This window comes from Aulonocara stuartgranti (assembly GCF_965226115.1).
Source record: "Aulonocara stuartgranti genome assembly, chromosome: 18".
In the NCBI taxonomy this organism is placed as follows: domain Eukaryota; kingdom Metazoa; phylum Chordata; class Actinopteri; order Cichliformes; family Cichlidae; genus Aulonocara; species Aulonocara stuartgranti.
The window spans coordinates 18,438,713-18,464,430 of NC_138954.1; the positions used below are offsets into that span (position 1 = coordinate 18,438,713).

At 39.1% G+C, this 25,718-nt stretch overlaps 1 protein-coding gene across 3 annotated transcripts in view; it reads right to left on the reverse strand.

Annotated features, from left to right (window-relative positions):
* Positions 1 to 25,718, reverse strand: part of LOC309693403 (laminin subunit alpha-3-like) — a 60,361-nt gene that overhangs the window by 1,629 nt on the left and 33,014 nt on the right. Inside the window, exons 30-76 of one of the 3 annotated variants that reach the window (XM_082512555.1) lie at positions 25,586 to 25,712; positions 25,183 to 25,331; positions 24,631 to 24,746; positions 24,178 to 24,389; positions 23,848 to 24,052; positions 21,539 to 21,683; positions 21,303 to 21,443; positions 20,676 to 20,837; positions 19,137 to 19,238; positions 18,961 to 19,044; positions 18,636 to 18,866; positions 14,681 to 14,794; positions 13,882 to 14,000; positions 13,708 to 13,788; positions 13,492 to 13,592; positions 13,337 to 13,390; positions 13,087 to 13,238; positions 12,609 to 12,719; positions 12,414 to 12,516; positions 12,044 to 12,205; positions 11,734 to 11,930; positions 11,349 to 11,465; positions 10,950 to 11,104; positions 10,653 to 10,794; positions 10,429 to 10,528; positions 10,233 to 10,349; positions 9,961 to 10,131; positions 9,681 to 9,832; positions 9,361 to 9,552; positions 9,133 to 9,281; positions 8,835 to 9,000; positions 8,612 to 8,739; positions 8,191 to 8,335; positions 7,986 to 8,081; positions 7,682 to 7,839; positions 7,469 to 7,586; positions 7,239 to 7,379; positions 6,989 to 7,119; positions 6,646 to 6,780; positions 6,387 to 6,507; positions 4,001 to 4,134; positions 3,690 to 3,867; positions 3,439 to 3,600; positions 3,185 to 3,350; positions 1,910 to 2,064; positions 1,557 to 1,650; positions 1,341 to 1,460 (exon numbers count right to left, since the gene is read on the reverse strand). In XM_082512555.1, the coding sequence (XP_082368681.1) occupies positions 1,341 to 1,460; positions 1,557 to 1,650; positions 1,910 to 2,064; positions 3,185 to 3,350; positions 3,439 to 3,600; positions 3,690 to 3,867; positions 4,001 to 4,134; positions 6,387 to 6,507; positions 6,646 to 6,780; positions 6,989 to 7,119; positions 7,239 to 7,379; positions 7,469 to 7,586; positions 7,682 to 7,839; positions 7,986 to 8,081; positions 8,191 to 8,335; positions 8,612 to 8,739; positions 8,835 to 9,000; positions 9,133 to 9,281; positions 9,361 to 9,552; positions 9,681 to 9,832; positions 9,961 to 10,131; positions 10,233 to 10,349; positions 10,429 to 10,528; positions 10,653 to 10,794; positions 10,950 to 11,104; positions 11,349 to 11,465; positions 11,734 to 11,930; positions 12,044 to 12,205; positions 12,414 to 12,516; positions 12,609 to 12,719; positions 13,087 to 13,238; positions 13,337 to 13,390; positions 13,492 to 13,592; positions 13,708 to 13,788; positions 13,882 to 14,000; positions 14,681 to 14,794; positions 18,636 to 18,866; positions 18,961 to 19,044; positions 19,137 to 19,238; positions 20,676 to 20,837; positions 21,303 to 21,443; positions 21,539 to 21,683; positions 23,848 to 24,052; positions 24,178 to 24,389; positions 24,631 to 24,746; positions 25,183 to 25,331; positions 25,586 to 25,712 (6,511 nt within the window). Of the gene's footprint in view, positions 1 to 1,340; positions 1,461 to 1,556; positions 1,651 to 1,909; positions 2,065 to 3,184; positions 3,351 to 3,438; positions 3,601 to 3,689; positions 3,868 to 4,000; positions 4,135 to 5,791; positions 6,064 to 6,386; positions 6,508 to 6,645; positions 6,781 to 6,988; positions 7,120 to 7,238; positions 7,380 to 7,468; positions 7,587 to 7,681; positions 7,840 to 7,985; positions 8,082 to 8,190; positions 8,336 to 8,611; positions 8,740 to 8,834; positions 9,001 to 9,132; positions 9,282 to 9,360; positions 9,553 to 9,680; positions 9,833 to 9,960; positions 10,132 to 10,232; positions 10,350 to 10,428; positions 10,529 to 10,652; positions 10,795 to 10,949; positions 11,105 to 11,348; positions 11,466 to 11,733; positions 11,931 to 12,043; positions 12,206 to 12,413; positions 12,517 to 12,608; positions 12,720 to 13,086; positions 13,239 to 13,336; positions 13,391 to 13,491; positions 13,593 to 13,707; positions 13,789 to 13,881; positions 14,001 to 14,680; positions 14,795 to 18,635; positions 18,867 to 18,960; positions 19,045 to 19,136; positions 19,239 to 20,675; positions 20,838 to 21,302; positions 21,444 to 21,538; positions 21,684 to 23,847; positions 24,053 to 24,177; positions 24,390 to 24,630; positions 24,747 to 25,182; positions 25,332 to 25,585; positions 25,713 to 25,718 lie in introns of those variants that run through there. The other 2 variants (XM_082512556.1, XM_082512557.1) reach the window with 2 other exon arrangements.

The following is a 25,718-nucleotide window of genomic DNA, read 5'->3' on the forward strand; positions in this document are numbered from 1 at the left end:
TAGCAGCAAAATAGCAAAATACTACAGCAAAATACTTATTTTTATGTGCTTTAAAAACACATTTATGGATAGAGCTTGATCTATGCCCTGCATCTGGTTTATTTAGTGAGTTAAAAATACACAACAGTGGCAGAACAAATTAAAAGTTTACAGTTTTACTACTGTTTACATTCAGTGCCGCTATGTTGGATAACTCATGGTATGTTGGTCAGCTCCAAATTTTTTGAGTGGAAAATCCAAATTGAGGGGCATTCCGACTGAGAACTGAGGAAATAGCATTTATCCTGGGATCAAAATGGCAAAGAAAGGTGATTTAACTGATTTTGAACATGGCATTGTTGTTGGTGCCAGATGGGCTAATCTGAGTTTTTCAGAAACTGCTGATCTACTGGGATTTTCTCACACAGTCCTCTCTAGAGTTTACAGAGAAACAAAATGGAGAAAATATCCAGAGGTCAATAAGAACTGCACTGGCTGTCCACTGAAAGGCAGAAGCTACAACTGCATGTCGAACCTTGAAACAGAAGGTTTACAGTCTGCTTAGAACAGGAAACCGAGGCTACACTTCACATGGACTCACTAAAACTGAACAATAGAAGATTCGAAAAATGTTGCTTTGTCTGATGAGTCTCGATTACTGCTACTGCATTTGGATGTTAGGGTCAGAATTTGGCATAAACAATATAAAAACATGGATCTGTCCGGCCTTGTATCAGTGGCTCTGGCAATAGCAATGGTGTTGTAATGGTGTGGGGGGTATTTTTCGAGAACACTTTGGCCCCCCTAGTAACAACTGAGTATCATTTAAACACCACAACCTACTTGAGTATTGTCCCCTGACCATGTTCATCTCTTTATGACCACAGTGTACCCATCTTCTGATGCTGCTTCCAGCAGGATAGCATAACATGTCAGAAAGCCCAAATAATCTCAAACTGGTTTCTTGAACATGACAGTGTTCTGTACTGAAAAGACTTCTTCAGTAACCAGATAATAAATGATCTAATCTAATAGAACATCTTTGGGATGTTGCAGAACTGGAGATTCACATCACAGATGTGCAACTGAAAGATTTACAGCTACTGTGCGATGCTGTCATGGCAGTATGGGTCAAAGTTTTTTAGGAATATTTTCAGTAAATTTTTGAATTTGTGCCACAAAGAATTTAGGCAGTTCTGAAGGCAAAAGAGGGTCTAACCCAGAACTAACAAATTGTACCTAATGAAGCTGCTTGTGAGTGCAAAAATATAGTTTAATTAAATATGTGCTCAAGTTTGACTCAAACAAAACCAAAAAAAAAAAAAAAACTCAGTCACTCAAATTAGATGATTTACACTTACCAGGAATGCCACCCACATACAGTGGGTCTTTGGTCAAAGGTATATTGGGAAATGGTGGTCCAATCTTGTAGTTGTCCAGTGTGTCCACATACAATTGCACAACATTCTTCCTCTTGATTACTAAACATAAAAATAATAAATTGATATATTTTGTACAATGCATGTCAAGTCTATAAGGTGTTAAAGACAGTTTGAGTCATTTTAATGGTGTTTTACCTGAAATTTTATGGAATACTCCATCACATAAAGAAGCTTTTGGCTTCACTGACACCATGAATTCTCCATTTCCATTGTTTACTCGTGCAACCACCTACAAACAGGAACATGTCCAAACCCAGTGCTTTGAATCACACTTGCAAATTTAGGTCTAATATGAATTTAGTGTCTGTTTCTGCGTGCTGAACAGAAATGGCAAACTTGGTTCATATTTATTACACAGGAAGAAAAACATCAGTTTGATAAAGAAGATCAGAAGATATCAGAACCAAGAGACCATGTTCTACTAATAAGTTCCTTTGAGCTTGAAAAAAAAATGAATATGGAAATGACAAACAGATATGTGGTCTCACCTCTCCTCCGAGCATATAGATAATGAGATAGTGACCCATCGGCAGTCCATTTGGAGTCTTGCTGTACACACCTACATGAAGCAGGAGTCCCGTCAGACTCCTTGGACGAATGTTAAACAGCAGCTCAAAGCTGGAGCCCACAACAAAGGAATCATCTGAAATGCAGAAAATACAAAACGATTTATTAGTGTGAATGCTGTTTAAGCATTTACGCTGTCCTTCTGCACGTTTTTTGGTTTTTCTGTGATTTCAAATGAATGATCCCCTTCAAACCCACCCTATTTTGAAACTAAATTAGTTTAGCATACTTTGAACTATAGAAAAAATTCAAAAATTAAACATATCCCATGACCTTAGACTCTAAGGTAATGGTAATGGTAAAAATGAGTAAAACCTGAAGAGTCTAAGGCTTAGACTCTTCAGGTTTTACTCATTTTTATATATATATATAATTTTATTATTATTTTTTTTTTTTTTACCATTTTCAAACAGTAACAATTTAAGTTTTACAACATTTTCAGAGAGTTTCAAAAAGCTAATGGACGCACTTTTTGAACTGCCATTTCTCGGTCAATTTTACTGGTACAGACACAAAAAATGCACGCCCTGCTTCTTATACTCAAAGAGTCAAATGTTTGTCAGATCTACAACTTTCATATTGCTCCTGTTTGTTTCTGGGTATCTCAGCAGCAATTTCCTCTGTGTGTTGGTGGTAAGACAGACACAGACTCAAGCTGCTCCTGATTGGTGGATTCAAGTTCAGCAGATTCAGACTGTTTGATTGGCATAGAAACAGAAAGGCACACACTCTCACACCCACTGTTTCACTCCCGTCTGTCTGTGTGTGTGTGTGTGTACTTGTAAAGAGTTTTAGGAGGGGACATTTTGATGAGCTTGTGCTTCAAGTTGTGGTTCTTTTTTTTTTCTAAATTTAAGTTTATACTTTATACTTTTTTTAGTTGGTTTTTTTTAGCACATTTTTCAGTTTACACATAAGCCAGATGATGTTTTGGTAATCTTACGCAATTAAGCTCATTCAGCAAGTTGAGCTTCTGATACTTCAAATATATTTAAGCAATTCAGGCGCAATCTTCACATTTTCAGCATTCATACTGCATTTTTGCTAGGAAATTGCTTTTTCTGGTTTATTTTGTTATTGTTATTATTTAGTCATCTGATATTACAAAATTAAAAAGAAAATTGTGATGATGTTCCTCAATCAAATGAACTTTAAAAGATTAGCTGTCAGATTGTTGTGAAGAAAGCTTTACTCACTGACAACGACGTGTGCTCCATTCCCTGAGAAGTAAGCGCCTCTTTGTGTCTGTCCCTCAAAGCAGGGGCCAGAACCATGATTCGCGGTTGGATTTGACATTTGCGCTCCATTCATCTTAAAATTGCGTACGCAGCCAGACACACTGTGCTTCGGAAGGCCCTTCGACTGAAAGTGAAAGCATAACAAATTTATAAAATAAATAGACACTAAATTGAATTAGTTGTGTGAAATTTGCATTGTTATTGTTTTAAACCTTTAACTCTTTGTGAAGGGAATGTGGGGTACTGCCCAAGTAGACAGGGGACAGGAATTGCTGCTTCATGGATGACAGCTCTGCATTAGTCAGCTGCCCATCCTGAGCTCTTATTCCGTCTACAACCAGCCGGAATTTCTTCTTTTCCAAACTGAACATTACCTGTAAACATAAAGTGTTTCACTTTTTTTTTTTTTTTTTTTTTTTAGCAATTAGAGGGGTTTTTGTTGATATAAATGCAATGAACTGACCGTGTGCCACTTTCCATCATTGTACTTTTCTCGGTTGAAGATCTTCTGTTTGCCCACAGAAAGCCTGATCCTGCCCTTCGACATGTATAAAGCAAGATGAGATTGCCCTCCTCTGGTTGCAGCAAAGAACAGCATGCCTTCATGCGATCGAGTCCTGACTTCAAGAGAGAAATGCGGTCTGTGGAGAACCAAAAAAAGAAATAAATACTGATTTTGAATTGGTAAACTCAAACAAGTACACTTCACATTTATTAATCTTACATGTAAGGATTTATACATATGCATGATTGTGTATCAGACTGTTTACTTACCTGGGTTGCAGGACCTGTAGAGGAAGGCTGTAGCTCAGTCTGCTAACAGTCCCTCCAAGGCGATAAGCATGTTGATCCATGGCTGGTAACGCACATGCTGACACACTCTCATTGCTCACAGGTTTCACATCATCCTAAAACAACACAAACACAACAGAAACCCTCAGCAACAGTTTTCCTTTTAACAGCTCAAAACTCCTTTGTTAAGTCTCAGGATTTTTGCTTCCACTGTGTCAGCGATGGTACAAGATGTGGTTAAAAAAAAAAAAAGAATAACTGTCATATTGTACATGAAAATACTGCATATATTCTTTATTGCATCTTCAGAAAGTGAAAAAAAAGTCCTCCCCCACCCACAGGTGTGAAATTTAGTGAATGAAGATGACCATTACTTTATTTATTAATTGATTTCCTGATTTTCTTTAATTACAGCCAATTATTGATCAATAAAATGCCAGAAAATATTCAAAAATCTCCAAGATTACACGTGTGTCCTTCTAAAACGTTTAATCTGCCAACATTATCTGCTTTTAATCACAGATTAAAAATGGTTTGGTCAAGAATCTTTTATCCATTATTCCTTATACATGTTTGGCTTCTGTTGTGATGCAGAACGTAAACTCAACACATTGAGAAACAGTTCAGAAAACTCGATTCATACATGTAGCTGTTAATGCCAGACGGTGGGTCATAACTGTAAGCACAGCAGCGAGTATGGTGGATATATTTGGAGTTTTAATAACCACATTCTCTTGGGAGTAGCATAACTCCCACCATCTTTCTGTTTACACACACGTGTGTGATTTGTGCTTATTAAACTTTCAGCATCAGCGTAAAAAAGAAAAAAGAAAAAAAGTAGGAGCTTGCCAGTGTTTTGAGTGATTTCAGTCTGGCATATAGTCAAGAAAACAACACTGTTGTGGCTGAGGAGGTTGTGATATGATAAAAATGTAAAAATGGATGAGGGCCAGCTTACATATTGAAAACAGTAGGATAATTATTGAATATGAAAACCGAGTGGACCATGACCTTTTTTCAGAACACAGCATCTTCACCATTTAGACCTTTTAATATTTCTCTCTTTTTTTTGGCTTATTTTAAATGAAGTGTAGGGTGTAGTGTCAATTGATTATTATCCTGAATTTAAACCCATTCAGCAGATGAGAATTCATTATTCAATAAAATAATTGTGGGTTGAAGATTTTCAGAAAATGACTAAAGGCTAATTTTTATAGTGAGGGTGAGCATACGAGGGCAGCTGTGATCACAAGAAGTAGTGTGAGTTTCGTGATTTTGAAGAAAGATTTGAATGTTAATGGTACCTAACGAGTGAGCTCTACATATGGCGTGGCGAGGCACTCTCATCTAAACCCAGGATATGCTTCTGTACTCATTTAGTTTATACAGTGTACATCGACACACAAAATGTTACAGGGCTAAGGTGGTCCACATCAGCCAGGGTTCATGTTTGGTGTGTGTTTTAAACAGCATTTGAAATATATCATTTGGCCTTGTGTCAAATACCATAAATAAATACGTAAACTTTAACAGCTAAACAGGAGAATTTGCAAGAAAATGCTGATGAATCCCTGTTGTTTTTATTGGATATTATCAGTGTTAAAGGTGAAAGCAGCTGCTAAAGCATTATGAGCAGCACTTCATCATATAAGCGAGGGTGCAATATTCATCATTTTCAATAACGAGTCATAACTGTGCATCAGTGAGTTAGTGGGAACATGCTTGTGAATGATTATTAGAGTGTTACATGGAAGAAAGAGAAGAGACATGAAACAATTTCAAGGTTGTTATTAACAGATTTGTAGATACTTAAATTAAATAGAGTAGCAACTTTGAAATACAATACATTTTGTAATTATTATGGTTACTTGAAACATTCATGCCATTCATTTCATGCAAGTTTTTTTTTTTTTTATTGAAGTACACTGGAGATGAACGGGCTGGTGCATAAGCTACATAACACTGTGGTTTGCAAAGGCAGTTTTTCAATCAGTATTAGATTCTTGACAGCATCAGCAGGTCTTAGGACTCCTTCTTCTTTATCTCTGGAAATGAGGCAGCAAAATATAACGTGAACATTGTCAACAAGGTGAAGACAATTAAAGCAATTTTCAAAAGAATATTAAACTTGGTGTAACTTACATCCAAGGAGAGAAATCAAGCTTCACATGTTAATAAAGTCACATTTTTGCTATCACATTATATGGCTTTGTTATATGGATTTAAAAACATGTTGATCTGGTTTGTAAAAAGGGAAATCATTTCATCCAAATCTATGGATTTTCCACTTGTGCACTTAGTGCCGTTAACACACCAAACTTATTCAAATGAATTCGAGTGTGTGTGGACATGTAAAACAATCTCTCACCTTCTTAGAGTTACGGTCCAGCATCAGTTGAACGGGAGACAAGGGAGAACACACATCCACGAAAACCTTTCCGTCAGGCTTGAATCTGCTGAGGTCCTCAGCCTTGTACAGACTGGCTGGCCTGAAATCACAGGGAATCACCGTGAATTATAAAATAAAAGAAACCCCATTTAAGAAAATGAATATATATGACATGGCACATAACCACAGTTTGACTCCATAAATGTTTAAAGTATTTCAAACTTGTGGGGAATTTTACCGTCTTGTGTAGAGGTTGGAAATGCAGCCTTTGAAATTCTCATTTCCCAGGACGAGAGAGCCACTTGTGTCAGGTATGAAGTGGTCCCTGCTCTCCTCCTGCCCTTTATCCTCATCATCAATAACCATCCGGATCCTGGAAAAAGGTTTTGTACATGTATGCTTTAGAAGCATTTATTAAGAATATTTTTTCAAACTACATTTATGTGTCTGGTGTTCGCCAACAAGGTATAAGCAGCTGTGCCCACAGTGTCCTTATCGATTTCCAAAAACGGCACTCACTATAAAAGTATAACTAGTTGTATTAATTGATCATGAATGAAAAATCATTGCTTCCTCCATACCCTCCGCTTCTTTTCGTCACAGTCACGTAATGCCAACGCCCGTCATTGTACTGTTTGGTAGATTTCCACATCTTCTTGTTGAAATAGACAATCACGTAGCCGTTTTCCATTTTAATGTCAATCCCATTAGCCTGAAAAAATAGACAAGGAAACCATTTCTGTATATGATCTAATTCTACCTGTTGTGAAAAAAATCTGGTCTTTAATGTCACAGTTGCAAGAGATGTCAAAAATAAGTTGGAAGCCTGACCTCCTGTTTGTCTCGCAAAATAAGACCCTCATTCTCTGTGCTCTTAAATCCAAGGGAAATGGTCACGTCGTTATCCAGAGTAAAGCCTTCAAGGTTACCTGAGAGAGTGCTTCCTAAAGTGAACTCTGCTTTACGTACACTCTGTAAGTACAAAACACAGAACATGTCAATTTACACAGAACACGCTGTGATTTGTGCAGATATATAAATGCCAGTAACTGTCTTCATACCAGCGATTCCACAGGACAGCCTTTAATGATGCCCACTTTTTCATCAAGGGGCTTAAAGCCTTTATTCAGCTTCAGATTCTTCAAGCATCCTCTAAATGGCTGTATGGTGATGTTATGCCTTTATGGGAAACCAAAAAAAGTTATTCTCAATAAAGTGGGAAAACGTGACAGAACACAACACAAACTAAATGGAGGAATCATGCGTACACATACCGTTCCCTCAAGTGTTGAGGTGCACCACCAATATAGACATCTTTAATGTTTTGTGTGTCGAAATCAGCTTGGGCTTTAGCAGCTTCATTACCTCCCACACGCACTATGAACTGTTTCTTTGTTAGCACATAGACTTGTATATCAACCCAGTCTTCTGTCTGAAGAAAGCGAATAGAAGCAAAATTCAGTCAGACGACCAGTGCTTTGAATTGTAATAGACAAGTAATAGTAATTATCCTTAAGAACGTGAATGACTGCAAAACGTGAATGACTGCAAAAAAAAAGATAAAAAAAAGCATCTTACCAGGAAAACCTTCTGCTTATTAGAAGCTGGTGTCTCAAAGAAAGAACTATGTATAAAAACGACTGCCTCCTCCATGGTGACATAGAAGTACTGGTCCTGTGAAACAAAGAAGGTAATCAAGTTCTTGCAAAGAGTACATAGAATTTTATTTGCAGTGTATCAAGATGTGTGTCCATTTTTAAAGTTTCACTTGAACAGAATTTACCTCACTTCCTATATATAAGAGTAGGCCATTTTGTGAGCGCGTATTAACGGACATAGTGATGCTAAAGGTGGTCGCTGTATTATCCACCAGCACTCGGCCAAATCCGGTGCCTTCGTAGTAGTCTGAATCAAGAGGTTTAACATACCTGTAATGGAAAATCAGTGAGACAGTTATTACTTATTGCTAAACTTAATGCCATTTACATTGATTAAGAGTAATAGCATATAGTAACACATGCAGCACTGTGCAAAAGTCTTGAGCCACCCGTGATTTCTTTATATTTTGCCATAAAGAACCAAGACGAAAGATATTAAACACTTGATTAAACTGCAAGTTAAATGGCAGTTTCACAAAATGAAATGCTGTGAAAGAGACACTGTAGTGTTTAGCTGCACACAATACTAATCATCATATGACGTACCTCTTGCATGGAGACCCCTCATTAATATTGTCTTTTCTTTTGAAATTATAGAGACTGACAGCTCTGTCATTAAGAGAGAAAAATTCAATGCAGCCTTTGTAATTGGGGTATCTGAAGGAAGCTGGAGGCTGATGAGGAGCAAAACAGGAAAAGGTATTAGTAAAATCCATGCTGCTGCAAAACCGATACATAGTAGTATGTTTTATATATCTGTGCTCCTTACAGTGAAGTTGGCTGGGTAGCCTCCAACATAGAAAACAATGTCATCGGGACTGAGATCCAGGAGATCCTTGGATTCTTGTCCTTGAGTGTCGTCCTTAATTGGAGGTGGGGATTCTTTGTTTGAGGTTATAGCTTTGGTAAGGATCATTTCTGCATCCCGGTAAATTCTAAATCATAAAAGGGAAAACAAATAATTATTTTAATCACATCTACCATATTGGCATCGTTAATACATTTTTTATTTATGTTGCCATTTAAAATGCTGACACAGCATTTATAGAGGGAAGTTTTCAATTTACCTGCGCAGGTCCACCCTATCAAATGTTGCAGGCTCAAGTCCAGACCTAGTGATGGCTCCCGTTTTTATCTCGTACGTATCTCCATTGAGGTTGTACACACCATACAAGTCATTGTTCCTCAAAAACATACCTATGTAGTTCTTTGTGGACTGAAAGACACAGGTTGTAAAATCAGAATAAAAAAACATCACAGCTTTGAAATGTTCATCTGCAGTTGGGAATACTTACATCTCTGTTGCCAAGGTATAACACAAACATGTTATCTTCTGTGGCCTGCCTGCGTCTGCGTTTTCCATCTCCCCGCCCTGAAGGTCTCTGTAGCATCAGAGATATGGTTGTGTAGGCTTTCAGATCATCCAGATTCTTTGGTGGATGAAGCTCCACATGACCATTACCTTGGAAGTTTATAGGGACTGTAACCTGTACAAAACACAAGGGAAAAAAAGGAAAAATGAAGCCCTGCTAGTAAAGATATTATACAGGGAACAGGTATATTTCACTTTTGCTAGGGAGGAAAACCCATAGCTGTATTTACAGAACAACCTTACCTTGTTAGCTGCGTCCCTGGCTTGTTCAATTAGATCTTTGAGCATTTTGATGTTTTCAGATATGTTGCTAATGGGTGAAACCTGTGAGGTCAGGTTCTCTACTGTTGAGATCTTATTGGTCAGAGATGGGATGGTGTTTAGCAAATTATTCACTGGAAAAACAAGAAAGGTGAGAGAAAAAAAAAGTAAACATTTTCTAAAAGTGCATTAAAAACTGGAGAAAAAAGGAAATGCAAAAGTATTGCTGACTGGGTCTAAAAGCAAATTTTCCAAATCTCACCTGTCTGGTTGACATCGTCCAATATACCGTTTAGGTTAGAGCTCCCGGGAGACACATTGATCTTATTAAGTTCGTTTCTCATTTTGTTGAGTTTGTCCATTGTGTCACTGGCTGTTTGATTGGCTGAAGCAGCCTTCTGCTTGGCCTCATTTATCTTAGCTGCAATGTCATCTGGTGGGGAAAAATCAAAAGCAAAAAATAGTTAAGTATCTTACATCTACCAGAAACACTTTAATGTGATTAAAATCACCACATGATTTGCATTACTCTACCTCTCGTGATGTCTTTTAACTGTCCCTGTGCATCAAGAAGGTCTTTCTCAAGAGCTTTCTTCTTCTTCTTGGCATCATTAATGCGCTTATTCAGGTCAGTGATGTTGTCAGCAGTGTCTGTTTGTAGAAACCGAGAATTAGCATCTGCGCTTTTGGGTTATTGTAAATATGATAACTTAAGAAGATGACTGAATACCATTAAGGTCTTTCTCTGCTTGCTCTGCCTCAGTCAGTAGTTCTTTACTCTGACTCTTCAGCTCTTTTGCCTTTTCTGTGAGCTTCTGGTTTGTTACATTCTAAATCAAGAAGAAAAAAACATGTTTTTAAACAACTCTGTATTCATTTGAAAATCCTTTCTAATACTGAATTTACTTCATGTCAAAAAGCATGCCTGTATATTTACTTAAATGTTTGACTTACATTTAAGGTGCTCTCTGCAGCAACTTTGGCTTCCTTAGCAGCTGCCTCGGCTGCATTTATGGCATCTGTGATATTCTTGTAGGCCTCAATAGCATCTTTCGCGTTGCGCACCTCAGTTCGTCCGCTTGCATTCTTCACGGCACTATTATACAAGATGTCATGGAAAGAAAACAACCCAGACACAGAGAGAATTATTTAATTAAACTTTTAAAAAACAAACAAACCAGGAAATCTTATATATCACACACAGCTGACTCCATGTCAATAAACCACTCATTAAAAATTTGGTTTACGTACTCCTCAATATCCTTTGCAATCTTTTCTAGGTTTTTAGCATGGTCTTCGGCAGCCTCCACGATGTCCTTCTTGGCCGCAGCCTTAGAAATTTCATTTACTTTCTTGGTCAAATCCGTCTTGGCGCCATCCAGCTGTGCTGCCAGCTGCTCATACTCCTACAGAGGAAAAGGGGCAGGTGAACGGGTGCAGGTAAAGTCACAATCCCACAAAACAACACTGACCTCACCCGCAAGCACAACAAGCAAAAACAGTGTTCAAGAGCTGAATGAAAGGTATGCTACATAGTTGAAATGTTTTGGTTCATATTATAAATCAGGTAAATAAAAGGCGTGAGAGTGCATAAATCTCAGTGGATGGAATATTTGAGGTAAAAAAAAAAAAAAGCTTTGCCAAATGTACCGTTTTATCGTCTAAGAGCATTTTCACCAAATCTTCTGTTTTCTGTAGCTCATTCTTGGCCAAGGTCATCTGGTCCTCGACTATCTTCCGCTCATTTTTTAAGTCTTCGGTGCGTTTCTGTGGGTAACAAAGGAATCACTTCAATTAGAGAGACTAGCTCTGCTGCAATAAAACATACTACAAGAGTAACACATGAGGCATTTTTACTGTGTTGATAATATCTTATATTTACAATGCGAGTCAAAGTATTACACAAGATATATTTAACTACTAAAACAAAACAAAAAAACAGCTTGGGTCTTTCACGCAAAGTTACAAACTATTAATTAACATGCATGTGTGGTCGTTAGCTAATTAGCTTCTTAGCACCTCTTTCATTCATTACCTGCAGATCTCCTAGTGTCTTAGCATTAAGGCCATTCTGGGCATTGGCATTTTTCACTAAGTCCGCTGCATCTTTCAAGGCCTTGTCCAGCTCTTTCAGCTTGGCTTCGTAACCCTCCAGAAGACCTCGAATCTGATCCGCTGCAGCCTCATTTTCATCACACTGCTTACTTACATTATTTTTGATGTAGTCCAGCACTGAAGTATAAAGAATAAATAATGGGAATGTTATTTGACGTTAATGTTTAACCGTTTCAGTATTCAGAATACACGTGTTATAATCAGGTGCTTCTGGGATTTTACTGTCATACATTTCTTGGCTTCATCGCTTTCTTTCTTTGCAGCGGTCATCTCAGGAGTGAAATTCTTGTCTTCCATCTCTTTCACCATTGTCTTAGCTTTTTCATAAAGCTGAACGTTTTCAGCAGGCACATCACCCCTCTTATCCTCATTCTCAAGTTCTTTCAGGAGATCTTCAAGCAAACATAACCACACACATATGCAGTTAATATTAAAGGACTGACAGTAGCATTAAATCAGAAAATCATAGAAACTAGTGAACCAATTATAAACGGAACAAAGGACAGAGTAGGGGGACAAAAAAAAGTTTAAAACACAACAGGACAGCGACAAGAAAAGGGACAGAGTTTAGCTTCGAAACGAATGTAATGCTCCTGTTACCTTTTATTTTCTGCTCGATCTTTGATTTCAAATCCTCGGCTCTCTTGTGGGTTTTGTCAGCATCTCCGACTGCATTGTCAGCCTCAGAAGCCCTCTGGTCAGCCTTAATACATAACACAATCCCACACATTCACACACAATTCCTGACATATCAGCACATGAAAGAATATTAACAACGTATTAGGCATCCTATACCTTGTCTTTGAGGGAACGAATGTCGTCTTCAAGAGTGTCCATGTCATTTTCCAGCTGCTCAACTTTGAGTTTTTCTGTATTGACGTCAGAGCGGAATTTGCTAACAAGAACCTGCAAAAGTTACAGTAGCAAAATGTGATTTCAGTGGCGTCAAGTCAGATACTGAAACATGAGGCAGATGAGATTTGTTTTAAGACTTGTTCACTTGTGCCTGTGTATATGTGAAACAAAGGGAGCAGACAAATGTACCACAGAAATTATAAGTGGAAGAAAAATGACAAAAACACCCGTCAATGGTCTTTAACTGTGGAACAAAACATACTTTCACTGGTTATCATTATCATCTTGGAACATATTCCCATTGTGTACCATATTGTTTGTGTTTGTGTGTATGTATAGTGTGCAGAGGACAAATTCCAAACAATCCAATGGCTCTCTCAGAGTTATATGCGGGGGCTACAGTACACTAATGTGTTACCTTGGTGTCTGCCATAGCCTTCTCCAGCTTTTTCAGCCTGTCCTGAGAGGAGGCGCTGGCAGTGGCATTGCCCAGCTCAGCCTTGATCTTTACCAGGTCATTATCTAGCTCCTCTAAGTCATGTAATAAAGTCTGGGCGCAATTATCACACTCTGAAATACAAAAGCAAATGCAATTAGCAAAGAATCAAACCAAATTTAATCAAATAGCATGCCACGCCGTACAGCCTCGAATCTTTCTTTTAATTCACCTTGGCATTGTTCATCTGTGGTTGTGTCTCCTGGCTCCAGTGCATTCTTGCAAACTGTGAAAAAATAAACCCATTAAAAACCACATATTTAAAAATTAAGCCTGACATGATTAAAATGTAGCTTTTTTTTTTTAAATTAGGTTCCACAAACTTACCTCCAGTTCTGGGATCACAGCTGTTGCCATTGCCAGCACAGTTACAGGGGCGGCAACTTCCTCTTGGGATCAGTGGATCGCCATAGTAACCAGGAGCACACCTATGGGAAAGAGATTTCAAAAAAAGAATAAGAAGACAAATTAGAAAAAATCAGCAGTGTTTTAACCTGCACACAATTATATAACAGCCTGATCATTCTATGCAGGGACACTCACCTCTCACACCTGCTACCAGCGTAGCCTGTTCTGCATATACACTCGATGTTTCCATACACCTCTCTGCAACCTACCGCAAAACTGCAGACCCACAAGGAGATTAATTTTTGTCACTAAATTATAAGTGCAATTGTAATATAGCAGTTTAGGCTTTGATTTTTTTTTTTAACTCACTTCTTTGTGCTAGTGGTGAATGGGCATGGGCACGCTCTGCACGTCCTGAGAGCTGCGTCTCCATAGTAACCTTCTTTGCAGCGCTCACATCGATCCCCAGCTGTGTTGTACCGACAGTTCTGAAAAACACATAATGTACCCATTAAAACAGGGCAGAATGAAGATCTAAAAAGATAATAGTGGATATATAATGTGTGGAAAAAAAACCTGTGTGTACACAGCAGCTAGCATTTGACAGACATGTTTATCTCCCGGAAACCAAGCCTTTTTTATTACACTGGCACAGAAGCAAACATCTGAGGGGCAAGAGGGAAAAAAAACATGCCTCTGCTAAAACTATCAGTAGTGTGTTTGATTTACTTGTTGTGTCCATTTGGCTGTGAATGTGTGCATCCACGCATGCATTGTATCCACAAGCCCAGTCTTGAGTGTGTTGTATCATAATAATACAACAAAGCTTAGTTTAGGAAGTGCATTAAGGCAAATCTATCTATGTAAAGTAAGCGAGGAAGTACAAAAAATGGGAAATCAAATAACGCATAACAAAAAATTCTTTAGATGGTGATTTTTTTTTTTAAAACAAACACAGCAACAACTGAAAGGAGGCCGGGTTGTGCAATAAATGTGTGCCAAAAGATGTGCCCTGAAGGTGAGAGGGTCTGGACTCTGACTAAACGATGCATCACAATGGAGTCAGCTGGGCTGAAGTAGTCATTCTTGGTCGTTCATGTTTGTTGCTTTCTGCGTACCAGTGGTCATGGAGTCATACCAGGAGGTAAGAGTTAAGTGTATTTCTTACCAGGCACCGCCCTGTCCTGTCTTCACACTCATCGGAGAGACCGTTGCACTCACAGGCAACACAGAGGGCCAGGAAAGGACTGCTGCCATCTTTGTAGTAACCAGGCTGACATTTCTGAAGAAGAAAAACACAAATGCGAAGACATATAAGTACATCTATATTTAAGGCGATTTTATGTTCAAGGAACTTTGGCAGTATACTTAAAGTTAATTCTCTAATATCATTAAAACACAACATCATCGAGTATACCTTTGATAATATACTGAGAAATATGAGGGGAGGGCAGGGAAATTTGGTAATTTTTGAAGAATTATTTTCAAAAATCTTACTCATTAATTTGCAAACTACCATTAGTTATTAACAATTTTAAAAAATCTGTTTGCCCATATTTCATATCATATTGCACACCTTTTGGACAATATGGAAAAAACCCTAAAACTCAATAAAACACCGCAAACATGTTGTCACACAGGATGAATGTAGCTCTGTTTGGTGTCAGGGAGTGTGAAAATTCAGGCAGAAATTAACTTTCAATCTTTAACTTTTAACCGTTATTCTGATATCATTTGGATTAACGGTTAACTCTTAGCACGCCCTTTGGGGTCAGAGATAACAGTCTTCCAGCGACTAGGGATCTACACTTGACACAGTGTAACCCAGAGTAAAAGTATAAATAACATATCACACCCTCTGATTTTTTACCTGAATCTGAGAACTGGCATCACTGTCATCAATAGAAGGATATTGAAGCATCTGTCCTCTGTCATTTATCGATGGATACTCAATCCTCTGAGTTCCCCGGTCGGTAAGCTTAGGGTATTGTATCCTCTGAGCCCATCTGTCATGAAGTCTGCTGTGCTGGGGTGGATCTGCTCTGTCAAAGGGCCTGTGCCCAGCGCAGCAAAGTCCAATAAAAGTCCAATATATCAGGGTCTGGAGCAGAACCCTTCTACGCCAATATCTATCCATATAGCTATCTGACATTCCCAGTGTTTAGTCCGCGTGAAATAATCTGACACCCTTTCCCTCTGCCTTTTAAATGGAAACGCTCGCACTCAACCGCACCGGTACAAAGAAGACACACCCATTTACCTGACTCAGCCTCTCAGCTCAGCATGAGTGTTTGCAGACACAAGAACACACAAGTGCAAGTGCTTACATGCAGTGTCTGCCCCATTCCTGCTCTTATACGCACACGCACACACAGAATGGTTCAAGACACATTTTGTAGACATAGAGATATTCATGAAGACTCAATGTTTTTAAGTTTTCCTTTTCGCTTGTTATTTTAGGTATATTTGGAATAAACTATTCTATTCTATTCCATTCCATTTTTTTCTATTCTGTTCTATTCGCAGTGAAAAAATGGGTGTAGGATGTGAATGCCCACAAAAGAAATCGGATGTCATCACAGAAAAAAAGAAAATCACAATATTGCTGTATTTACTTCAACGTTAAAAGGCTGTGGTAATTGAGCCTTTTACTTGAAAAGCAAGTAAAACATTCAGCACGGTATTACCATTCAGTAATATTCTCTGTATACGTGTGTGATTTATAAGAGGGCTTTTGCAAGAATACATGACCAGGAGGCTAGTTAGACATCGATAGACCGCACCTGAATCACGCTGCACAAACACACAGCAGACACAACTAGGCGTGCCGGCTGTATTTACAGACACACGCATATTAGGTGCACTAAGGCAAAATCACTCAGGTTTACGAGTAATGCTATGTTGCTATGCAACACACCTCACACATCAAGGCGAGGCTCGTTGTCATATAGCCTCTGGGCACATGTAGTCAACTTCCTATCAACACACCCAAGATGGTGGATCAAGCACACACACACACGCACACAGAGAGGGGGGCAGTTAGTAATCTATCGCAACAGCACTTCAACAAACAAGCAACATATCTAAAGCTTTTCATTTTTTCCCCTAGTTCACATAATATGTGTTCTCCTTTACACGTTGTTCTCCCCTTTAATAAGCTCTGTTATCATGTTTAATCCACTCCTGGGTGGAAAACTGCACACAAATCAAGTTTGGGAAGCACAAACTACATCAGCCTCTGGATCAACTCAGCCTCCTTTCCATTCAAGGAAGGATTTCCCTTCTACATTTCTCTGCGCTGTATCCACACCAGCGATTATAATTTTATAATCACAAATATTATGTCTGCATGATTGCGCGACGTATCCCAGCCCAGGGCTACATAATTTTTCTGCACAGCTCTCTGGATGTTATTTTCCATCAAATTCCACCCTTGTACATTTTTCTGAGGTAAAGGGTGCGGTTCTTGGCCCAGACATGTCAAGGCAGCCTAGAAATATGAAAGGAGGCCCAGCTCTTCAGTCAATGCACTCCTCCACACTTTCTTGCTTCTTAAACAAATGTTATTGTGAACTAAAGCCAAAATAAAAGTTAGAACTACGTGTGGAGAAACATCTTAGTTAATTGATGAGCTACTGATGTAGTTGCTCATCCCAGCTCATGAGCGATCACAAGTGTGAATCAGAATCAGAATACTTTATTGATCCCTAAAGAAATGATATAGTACAGAAGTACAGAAAGAAAGTGACACGTGTTCTTGTCATTGATTCGCTGTATTGAATTCAAATCTACTGAGAAGTTAAGGAGGCTTACAAAAAGCCAAACTAATCTCATTCACCATCAAAATAAAATATTTCAGTGCAAAGAAATTCCGGAAAAGCTGGGACACTGTTTGAAATGTAAATAAAAACAGATTTAAATGATTTGCAAACCTCATCAAGCCATAATTTAGTCAAAATAGAAGATAGAAAACTTATCAAATGTTTAAGTGAGACATTTTATTATTCGAAGAAAAAAAATGAGCTACTTTATGGCAGCAACACACCTAAAAGAAGTTGGGAAAATGAGCTGATATTTTTCGTGAAATAGTAAAATGTCTCAGATTAAACAGATTGTGTTCTATATGTTCTATTCAAATTAATAAAATACGGAATTGTCAGATTTGTAAATTATTGGGTTCTGTTTTGTATTTGCATTTTACACGGTTTCTCAGTTTTTCAGAACTGGGCTTGTATCACTAGATGATTTGTAGCAACAATGGCCGGGAAAGCATAAAAATATGTTAACTCATCAATGTGTCATTGATCATATTACTCATGTTGCCTTAATGATGATAGGAAAGTCCCAATCGTGCCTTCCTTAATATTAGATTTAACAGGATACGACCGGTATGGACTACATATACAAAAGCTATATTTCAATCACATCATTTGGTATTTCATGACGTTTTTTCTTTATCATTATGTGCATACAAATTTTATCAACACTGAGAATCTGATAAATCAACTTTAAATTTAACTGACTTGAATTGAACATTGTTCAGTACATCAGGAGTGAAGATTTATTAAGGTTAGGGAGTGAAAATGGAAAAGTGTCCATAAAACAGCAAATTTGACCTTGTTCCGTGGCTCGTTCAGTGGCTCGTTCAGTGGGTCTTTCAGGGGGTCTTTCAGGGGGTAAGGGCCCAATGTGTGTGTATGTGTGTGAAAATTCAATTAAAGAGGTGATCATCTCTTTTATATGTTCAAGTGCATAGTGTGGAGGATGTCATAAGGCCTTGAGGCAATCACATGTAAAACACAATATTTATGAGTGTTTTAAGTTGTAAATCAGTCAGATTTGACCCGAACGTGACAGGAAGCCAAGGAGAATGCAAGACTACCAAATACACTATGTGGATAAAAGTACAGGGCCACCTACACAATACACCTAGAGTAGCTGCCATGGAAATCCATGCCATGAAGCTCCCAGCACATAGTTTTTGTGCTGATGTTAATGCGAGAGGAGGTCTGGAACTCTGTAGTTACTGTGTCAGCAGAGCACTGGCAACTTTTAAGCAAAGATTAAGGGAGGTGGCCCAATACTTCTGTCCATACAACATATTTGATGGCCTTCAAACTCACCTCACAGGAGTCACCAGTATACTGAGAGGGGCAGGAACATTTCTCCACTAAGTTACTAGGACCTCCAGTCCCTGAGGTTGTGGCCCCTTCTAGGCCCACCTCACCCAAGCTGAGTCTCTGGCTCTGGGTGAAGTACAAGGCTCGGATTCTAAGGCCCACCAGACCAGCCAAGACCATCATCAGTTCCTCTCTGGAGACAGGCCTGTTGTTGATAGCGTGTCGCCAGTTCCCCTGCAAACAACACAAAGTTTACAGATTTATCCTGAGAAATCAGTATGGAGAGAAAGAGAAAATAAAATGGTTATAAGAAAGTGTAGTCCTTTACCTCCAACATCTGTACTCTGCCTTGATAGAGCCTGTCTGGAAGTGGAGCTTGTGGAGATGTGTGGATCAGAGTCATGTTATGACCCTGAGGAAAAAATAATGACATGGATAAATACACTGCCACTGTAACCAAAAAAGAAAGAAAGAAAAGAAAAGAAAACTCCTAGCATTACATACAGTTAGGACAACATCCGGTCTTTTCCCAATCGGATTCATCCCCTCACTGGGAATCCCGAATGATTTGGACTGGTAAGTCAGGAAACCACCGTAAGATGAAACCTAAAAAAGGATAGAGACTTCTGTTAGTTAATTTGGAGAAAAAGTTGCATATAGACGGTTAGTGTAAAGGACATTTTAATATATATTCAACATAGATCCTTTTCAGTTGGGAGGTAATGGTGTCACGGCCAGGCGGATCAGCTGCACGCTGATCAGCCCTCTCTGTTTCTCTTCCTCTTCTCTCTCGCCGGGGCGGAACTCACTGTGGGTTCATGCCCTTGGCCCACGCCCTCGGGAGATGAGACCCAGGTGTCTCATTAAGGGGAGCAGCATTTAAGCCAGGAGGTGACTGCTGTTCGTCGCTGGATCGTTGTCTACCACGCGTTAGTAAAGTCAAAGCTACAGCAAGTTTAGTGAAGAGTGTTTTCCTCTGTGCATCGTCCTTAACCCTGTCTCCCTGTCTACAGAACCTCTTGGATTTTTCCCCGTGTGTTTCCCGTGTGGCAGTGTTGGAGTGTGAACCTGTGATCGTGTGAGTGGATATTCTGAAGAACGTATGCTTTCCCTTGGACTTCCCTGGAGACCCCTTCTTCCCCCACTCAGCTGTATATAACACCCCCCTGCACATTCTTGTATATACACCTGGTGACTTGTAAATAAACTCTTCTTGTAAGCATCAGTACCGGAGTCCTGCGCTTGAGTCCTCCTTCCAACCGTAACAAATGGTTAAACTTGTGATTTTTCAGATATCATATATCGTCATATATCATCAGATAGGCCTTTTAATTCCTCCTTTTAAATTGTTTAAGATTTTTGTTTAGAGTTTTGTTGATGTATGCTGACAGCCTTTCTGCACTTCTTCCTGTCTTAGCTGACAATGATGATTGGTGGAGAAAATGTTCCTTTAGCAAAACCAGCAATACAACAGTATAGAAATACCTAAAAAGAATATAATAATACTATAATTAAAATTAAATCATGTGTGGAAATTTAAAAAAAAAACAAAACTGGAAGATGCAAAAATGTGAACACACCTGAAATATCGACAATGATCCTTTACTCCAAAACTGTATATATGCACAACAATTATCAGTGAATTGTCATATTCAGTCATGTTAAAGAAGTTTAAAACATGAACGCAACTGGGTTGCCGGATTCTTAGTATGGATCTTGATAATTATAGGTTTACTTTTCAATAGTCAAAGTCAAGGTCAAAGTCAAATTTATTCATATAGCATATTTAAAACAACAACCGTTCACCAAGGTGCTGTACAATAAAGATAATTAAAAGAAATAAAGACACAGGGTGACATGATAAGAGTTCAGAAAAAGAATCATAAAATTAGAAGATTTGAATAAAACAGAGTTTTATTCAAGAATAAAAAAACTAAAAAACATTTTTGTGGAAATGACCTCCAGTATCTGTTTCTCTGTTTAGACAGCAGCACATATTCCCAATAAACAGCATTCCTCGCCATGACGTCTCCACTGACTCACCCTGTTTCCCAGATAGGACAGTGGTGCCACCCAGCGTAATGTTTGAACTGCGGGAGAAAGTTCCTGGATATCTGCCACCACCGTGTTACTGGCTTTGTTCAACACAGATGTAACCTCCTCTCTGTCGGGACTCTCCAAACGCCAGCCCTGCATATCAACAAACTAATAACAGAGAAACGTAAGAAAAAAAATAACTGTGTTTTCCAGATCATTTTTGACAGTAATGTTAGTAAAATGAGTATTATCTGTATTAGTAAAATAGGAGCACACTGATGACTTCTTAAACAGAACACCAGATTAGCAAAGTCGATAACTCCATTTCCAAGACAAGCTTGCAAAAAGGACTTTGCGCAAGACACGGGTGGATGGGTCAATGAGTTCATCCAGTAACTTTAGAGACACTAACAAGAAAAGCTCTATTATAAAGGCACCCTGTTCACAGTAAAACCTGCATCGCGTGGTGTGCATTTGATCTGCTTTACCATAGTTGTTCCTTTTGTGATCAACACCAGCTTTTATTAAAAAACCCATTGTTTGCCACATAACGTCTGTCAGCCAAAAGGCGCTGCAGGCAGAAAATTTTTAAAGGCATTCGTAGACATGCAGGAGCAAGAAAAGCCAACACACCTTCCCCCTGCGTTTGCTGGAGCTCTGACACTGGTCAGTGACTCCAAAGCAGAAGCAGCTGGTACAGCCGAGAGGGTTTGAGGGGTCAAAATAGAAGGACCTTTCCCGACAAGTATCACACCTGACCCCAGCAACATTTCTCTGCAAACGTGGCGGCAATGACAAAGAGAAAGTCAGACAAAGAACACTAAGAAACAGGGAGTTCTTAAATAAGACATTTCATTTATTGAACCGACCTTGCAGAGACACCTTCCTGTGTCTGGGTCACACACATTAGATGTAACTCCACCTTGATTACAGTCACAGGGCAGACAGTCAGGGAAGCGATAATAACCTGGAGCACAGCGATCACACTTCCGGCCTCCAATCCTCGGCTTACAACTGTGTAAAAATGCAGAGACATAATCACAATTAAAGATCTTCAGTGTACATTTGAAACAGAAATGGTCTCTGAACAGCTTGTATGGCAAAGAAAACTGTATGTTTACATCTTATGCATTGCTTTACACTGCTAGCTCCCCATTTCTATAAGAGTGAAAACAGTACTGTGTAATTGTAATATTCTATCAGTAAGGTCTGGATACCTTTAAAATAATCTTTGCATAGTTTTCAGTTCTCACAGCAACATCTATGGAGTTATTCAAGGTAGTTGGCAAGCAAGTTGCTTCAAACATCATTAAAAACTTACAGTTCACATTCTGATTTGATTTAGAGTTTAAGGCAAGAATGAGATGTGTTATCTGTTAGCTTGCGTGGTTGTTTTCATCGCTGTACATAGTTGTTGTTTTGCTGGCTATATGTTTGGACTAGATATGCTGTTGCACAATGAGTTTTTACGGACATGAACATGCTCTCTGATGTTATCACACTGCATAAGAATCTAAACACCTGAAATGCCTAGAGCTTTTTCATGTTACTGTTTTTGACAGAAAAGGAGATGTGTAAAACAACATGACTGGACCGTGAACTGTGAAAGTCAGGGCTGACGCCAATGTTTAAAATAACAATTTAAACAGCCTATAGCTGATGCTCGTGCTGTTTTTGATCATTTTGCGTAAAGAAATTAAAAAGAAAATTAAAAAATAAATTAGGCTCTTTGTCATATACTCATGATATCAGCCCATACCAACATTCCCCTAATGTACTGCTGCATCTGTAGACGTAACATCTCATTAATCATGTTGCTGTCATGCTTCATATCTGCTGTTGGAAGCTGCAGGTCAGATTCCAGTCTTTTTTTGTCACCACTCAAGAATCAGTGCATGACAGATTGTTACTCACAAGGGACAGGCATTACAAGCACAGCTGTTTAATAGAGAAACTACACAATCACATAATTAAGAAGAAATAGTTAATTATATCTATCCACTTTTATTCCATTTATCCAATTCAGGGTTTGCGGGGAAACTGGAGGCTATCCCATCCTGGACACATCACCCAAGCACTCATTTACACCTGCAACTAATTTTGAATCAGCAATTAAACTAACTGAAACTAATGTCTCTGGACTGTGGAAGCAAAGTGGAACACCCAAAGAGCACAGCTGGCAAGTGGATTCAAACCTGTGCTGTGTAACCACAGCAGCATTGTGCTGTGCTCCTGAAATATATTGGATGGATGGATGGATGGATGGATGGATGGATGGATGGATGGATGGATGGATGGATGGATGGATGGATGGATGGATGGATGGATGCATGGATGGATGCATGGATGGATGAACTGTCATGATCCTGGCTTTTCCAGCATTTTCAGCTATGGACTCACTTTCCTGTTTGATATTTTCCGTTCGACTTTGTTTTAGTTTTCAGTTTGGATATTACCTCTGCCTAGGTTATGTTTTCATCCTGATCTTGTTAGTTGTTAAGTTTTGAGTTTTGGAGGCACCGTCCAAAGACACAGGGGAAAATATGGCATGAAGTGACACAGTGTGTGCCTCTGTCTTAAGTGGATTAAAAAATTGCTAAAGTTGTTTCACATCGCTCAGAGGAACACATGTTTATAGATGCATCCCTACCGAACCCTAACAATGATTCTAGGACAGAACAGCAGCTAAAATAACTCAAATGTTAACCCTTTAACACATATTGTATCATATCTGATTTGAGTTTTTGAGACTTCTACATCATCAGTATGTTGGGTTTTTGGGGGGGTTTCTTCCTAAAAAAACTTCCATAAATTGCACAATACATTTTAAGCAATTTTAAAAAATGGTACATGTAGCAAATACTATGCAAATAAAAATCGTATGTGGAAATTAACATTATTTTTTAAACACATTTGGCTCAAACTCTCCATTTTGTTTTTTAATTAGAATTTTTTGGTAATTATTTCATATTTCAGGCTTTAAGGGGTCAATGATATGATATGAAGTATTTAAAGACTATCGCATGAGATCATAAGAACAAACCTCAGCTTCCATTTATCCTTAGTTAGCAACAGAGCTGGAAAAGTTGCTTTCAAATATGATTTATTTGGCCATTTACAAGGTAAATGCAAATATGGTAACCTGCACAGTTTGCTCTTCGTGTAGGTTTCAGCTCACCTGCACTGACCAGTATTGCGGTCACACTGAGCCCCTGCATTTGCAGCGATGCCGCTTGGGGAGCATTCACAATTCTCACAGCCCAGCAAAGGGTGGTAGCTGAAAGTCTGATTCTGACACACATCGCAGGCCGGTCTGACTGTCTGAGGAGGGCAGATGCAGCGTCCTGTCACTTCGTCGCATAGTCGGCGGCCACAATCACATGCTGCGCAGAGAGGACCGTAATGAGGACAAAATTAGATGCAAATTGTATTTTGAGAGTAAGTAACAAGGAGTGAATGATGACTTAAAAAGAAAAGAACTACAAATCAAAGGTAAATGTTGACTCACGTCTGCAGTAGGGAAATCCGAAGTATCCAGTGGCACACTTTGTGCACTGCCGCCCAATCACATGCGGCCTGCAGGGACACTGTCCTCCAACTGCATCACAGACGCTTCCTGTAGAGCCAGATGTGTCACAGTCGCACGGCAGAGCACCATCGTTATATGCTGCAGCAAGAGAGCGGGACGAGTCTCTGCAGAACTGGGAAGATGTTCTTGGGCTAAAGTGACACACACAAAGATTACTTTTAAATACAAATGTGGTTTTATACTCAAACATGACAGCTAGAGGGCACCATTTCCAAAAACATTGGTGTTTTGAAGGCTGTTACCTCAGCATGGGTAATGAAATATCCCATATATTAATATCAATATATTAAAACCATCAGCTACATATCATCACAAAAAAAACAAACATGTCAAATTGTTGAATGCTTATGTCATTATTTGTTGGATACCTACTCAATATAGAACCCTTCTTCTCGGCACTGCTGTATGAAATCTTCAGATTTATCCAGAGGTTTCTCTCTGAGGAGCTCTGGGGTGTAAACGCTATCAGGTACCAACATGATATAATCCTAAATAAAAGATAGAAACCATATCAAAAACAATCTCATATACCTTACATCTTTGTTTAAGTAATACAGAGTGATAAAGGATTTAAAGTTATTTCGGCTTTTTTATTATTTGCTTCAGCTTAATGGAGAAGGAAAATTAAAGCACACTGAACAGTACACAATCATGGCCCAACCTGCCCCCTGCCTTATACAGCCTGGAAGCTTAGCCTTTATAAACCCACAAGCCACTGCCAGGTAGAATACAGCCGTTTCATTGTTGTTGTTGGGGATATGGCATAACACTGAGGAGAGAGGACCTCAGGATGCCAAGTCCTCAACCTGAACAACACTAGTGCAAAACACAGGCTTCGCATGCCTTCAGACTGTAAACAAGTATTTTTATATTTCTCGCTCATTCAGTTCCGATGGTGTTTAACACATAACACAAAACACTGACCAGAATCAGAGTCTTTCTAGGTGGCACCCTCACAGAGATGACGGGTAGCTGCCAAGGATTTCTCTCAAAGTCAAGGGCAATGCGCCCATCAGCGATGACTACCTCCCTGCATCCTGAGACTGCTAGGCAGAACGAAGCATTTATCATGCCTGCAAGAAAAGGACATTTTAAATGGGTAAAGAGAGAAGACAGGAGGGCGCCGCACAGTGACTCATCGCCCTGTTAAAGCCATGTGGTGGAGCTGATCCAAGGCCTCTGCTCATTTTCTCATGAGCATTGGAACTTTATCTGCTCTTAAATAGGAATCAACACCTCTGTGGGAATGATTTCCCAGTCACTGCCAAAGTAAAGAAAAAACATCTAAGGGGAGGCAGTAAGGACTTCATTCCTCTCTAACACTCACCCTTCCATTCACGGCCCGCGTCAACTCGCACTTCCACAGGGAAGGAGATATGTTCAGGCTGGTGATAATGCACTATTATCACATACCCGCCCGGAAGAGGCACATTGGGGGTGAAAGTAATCTCCGTCTGTGA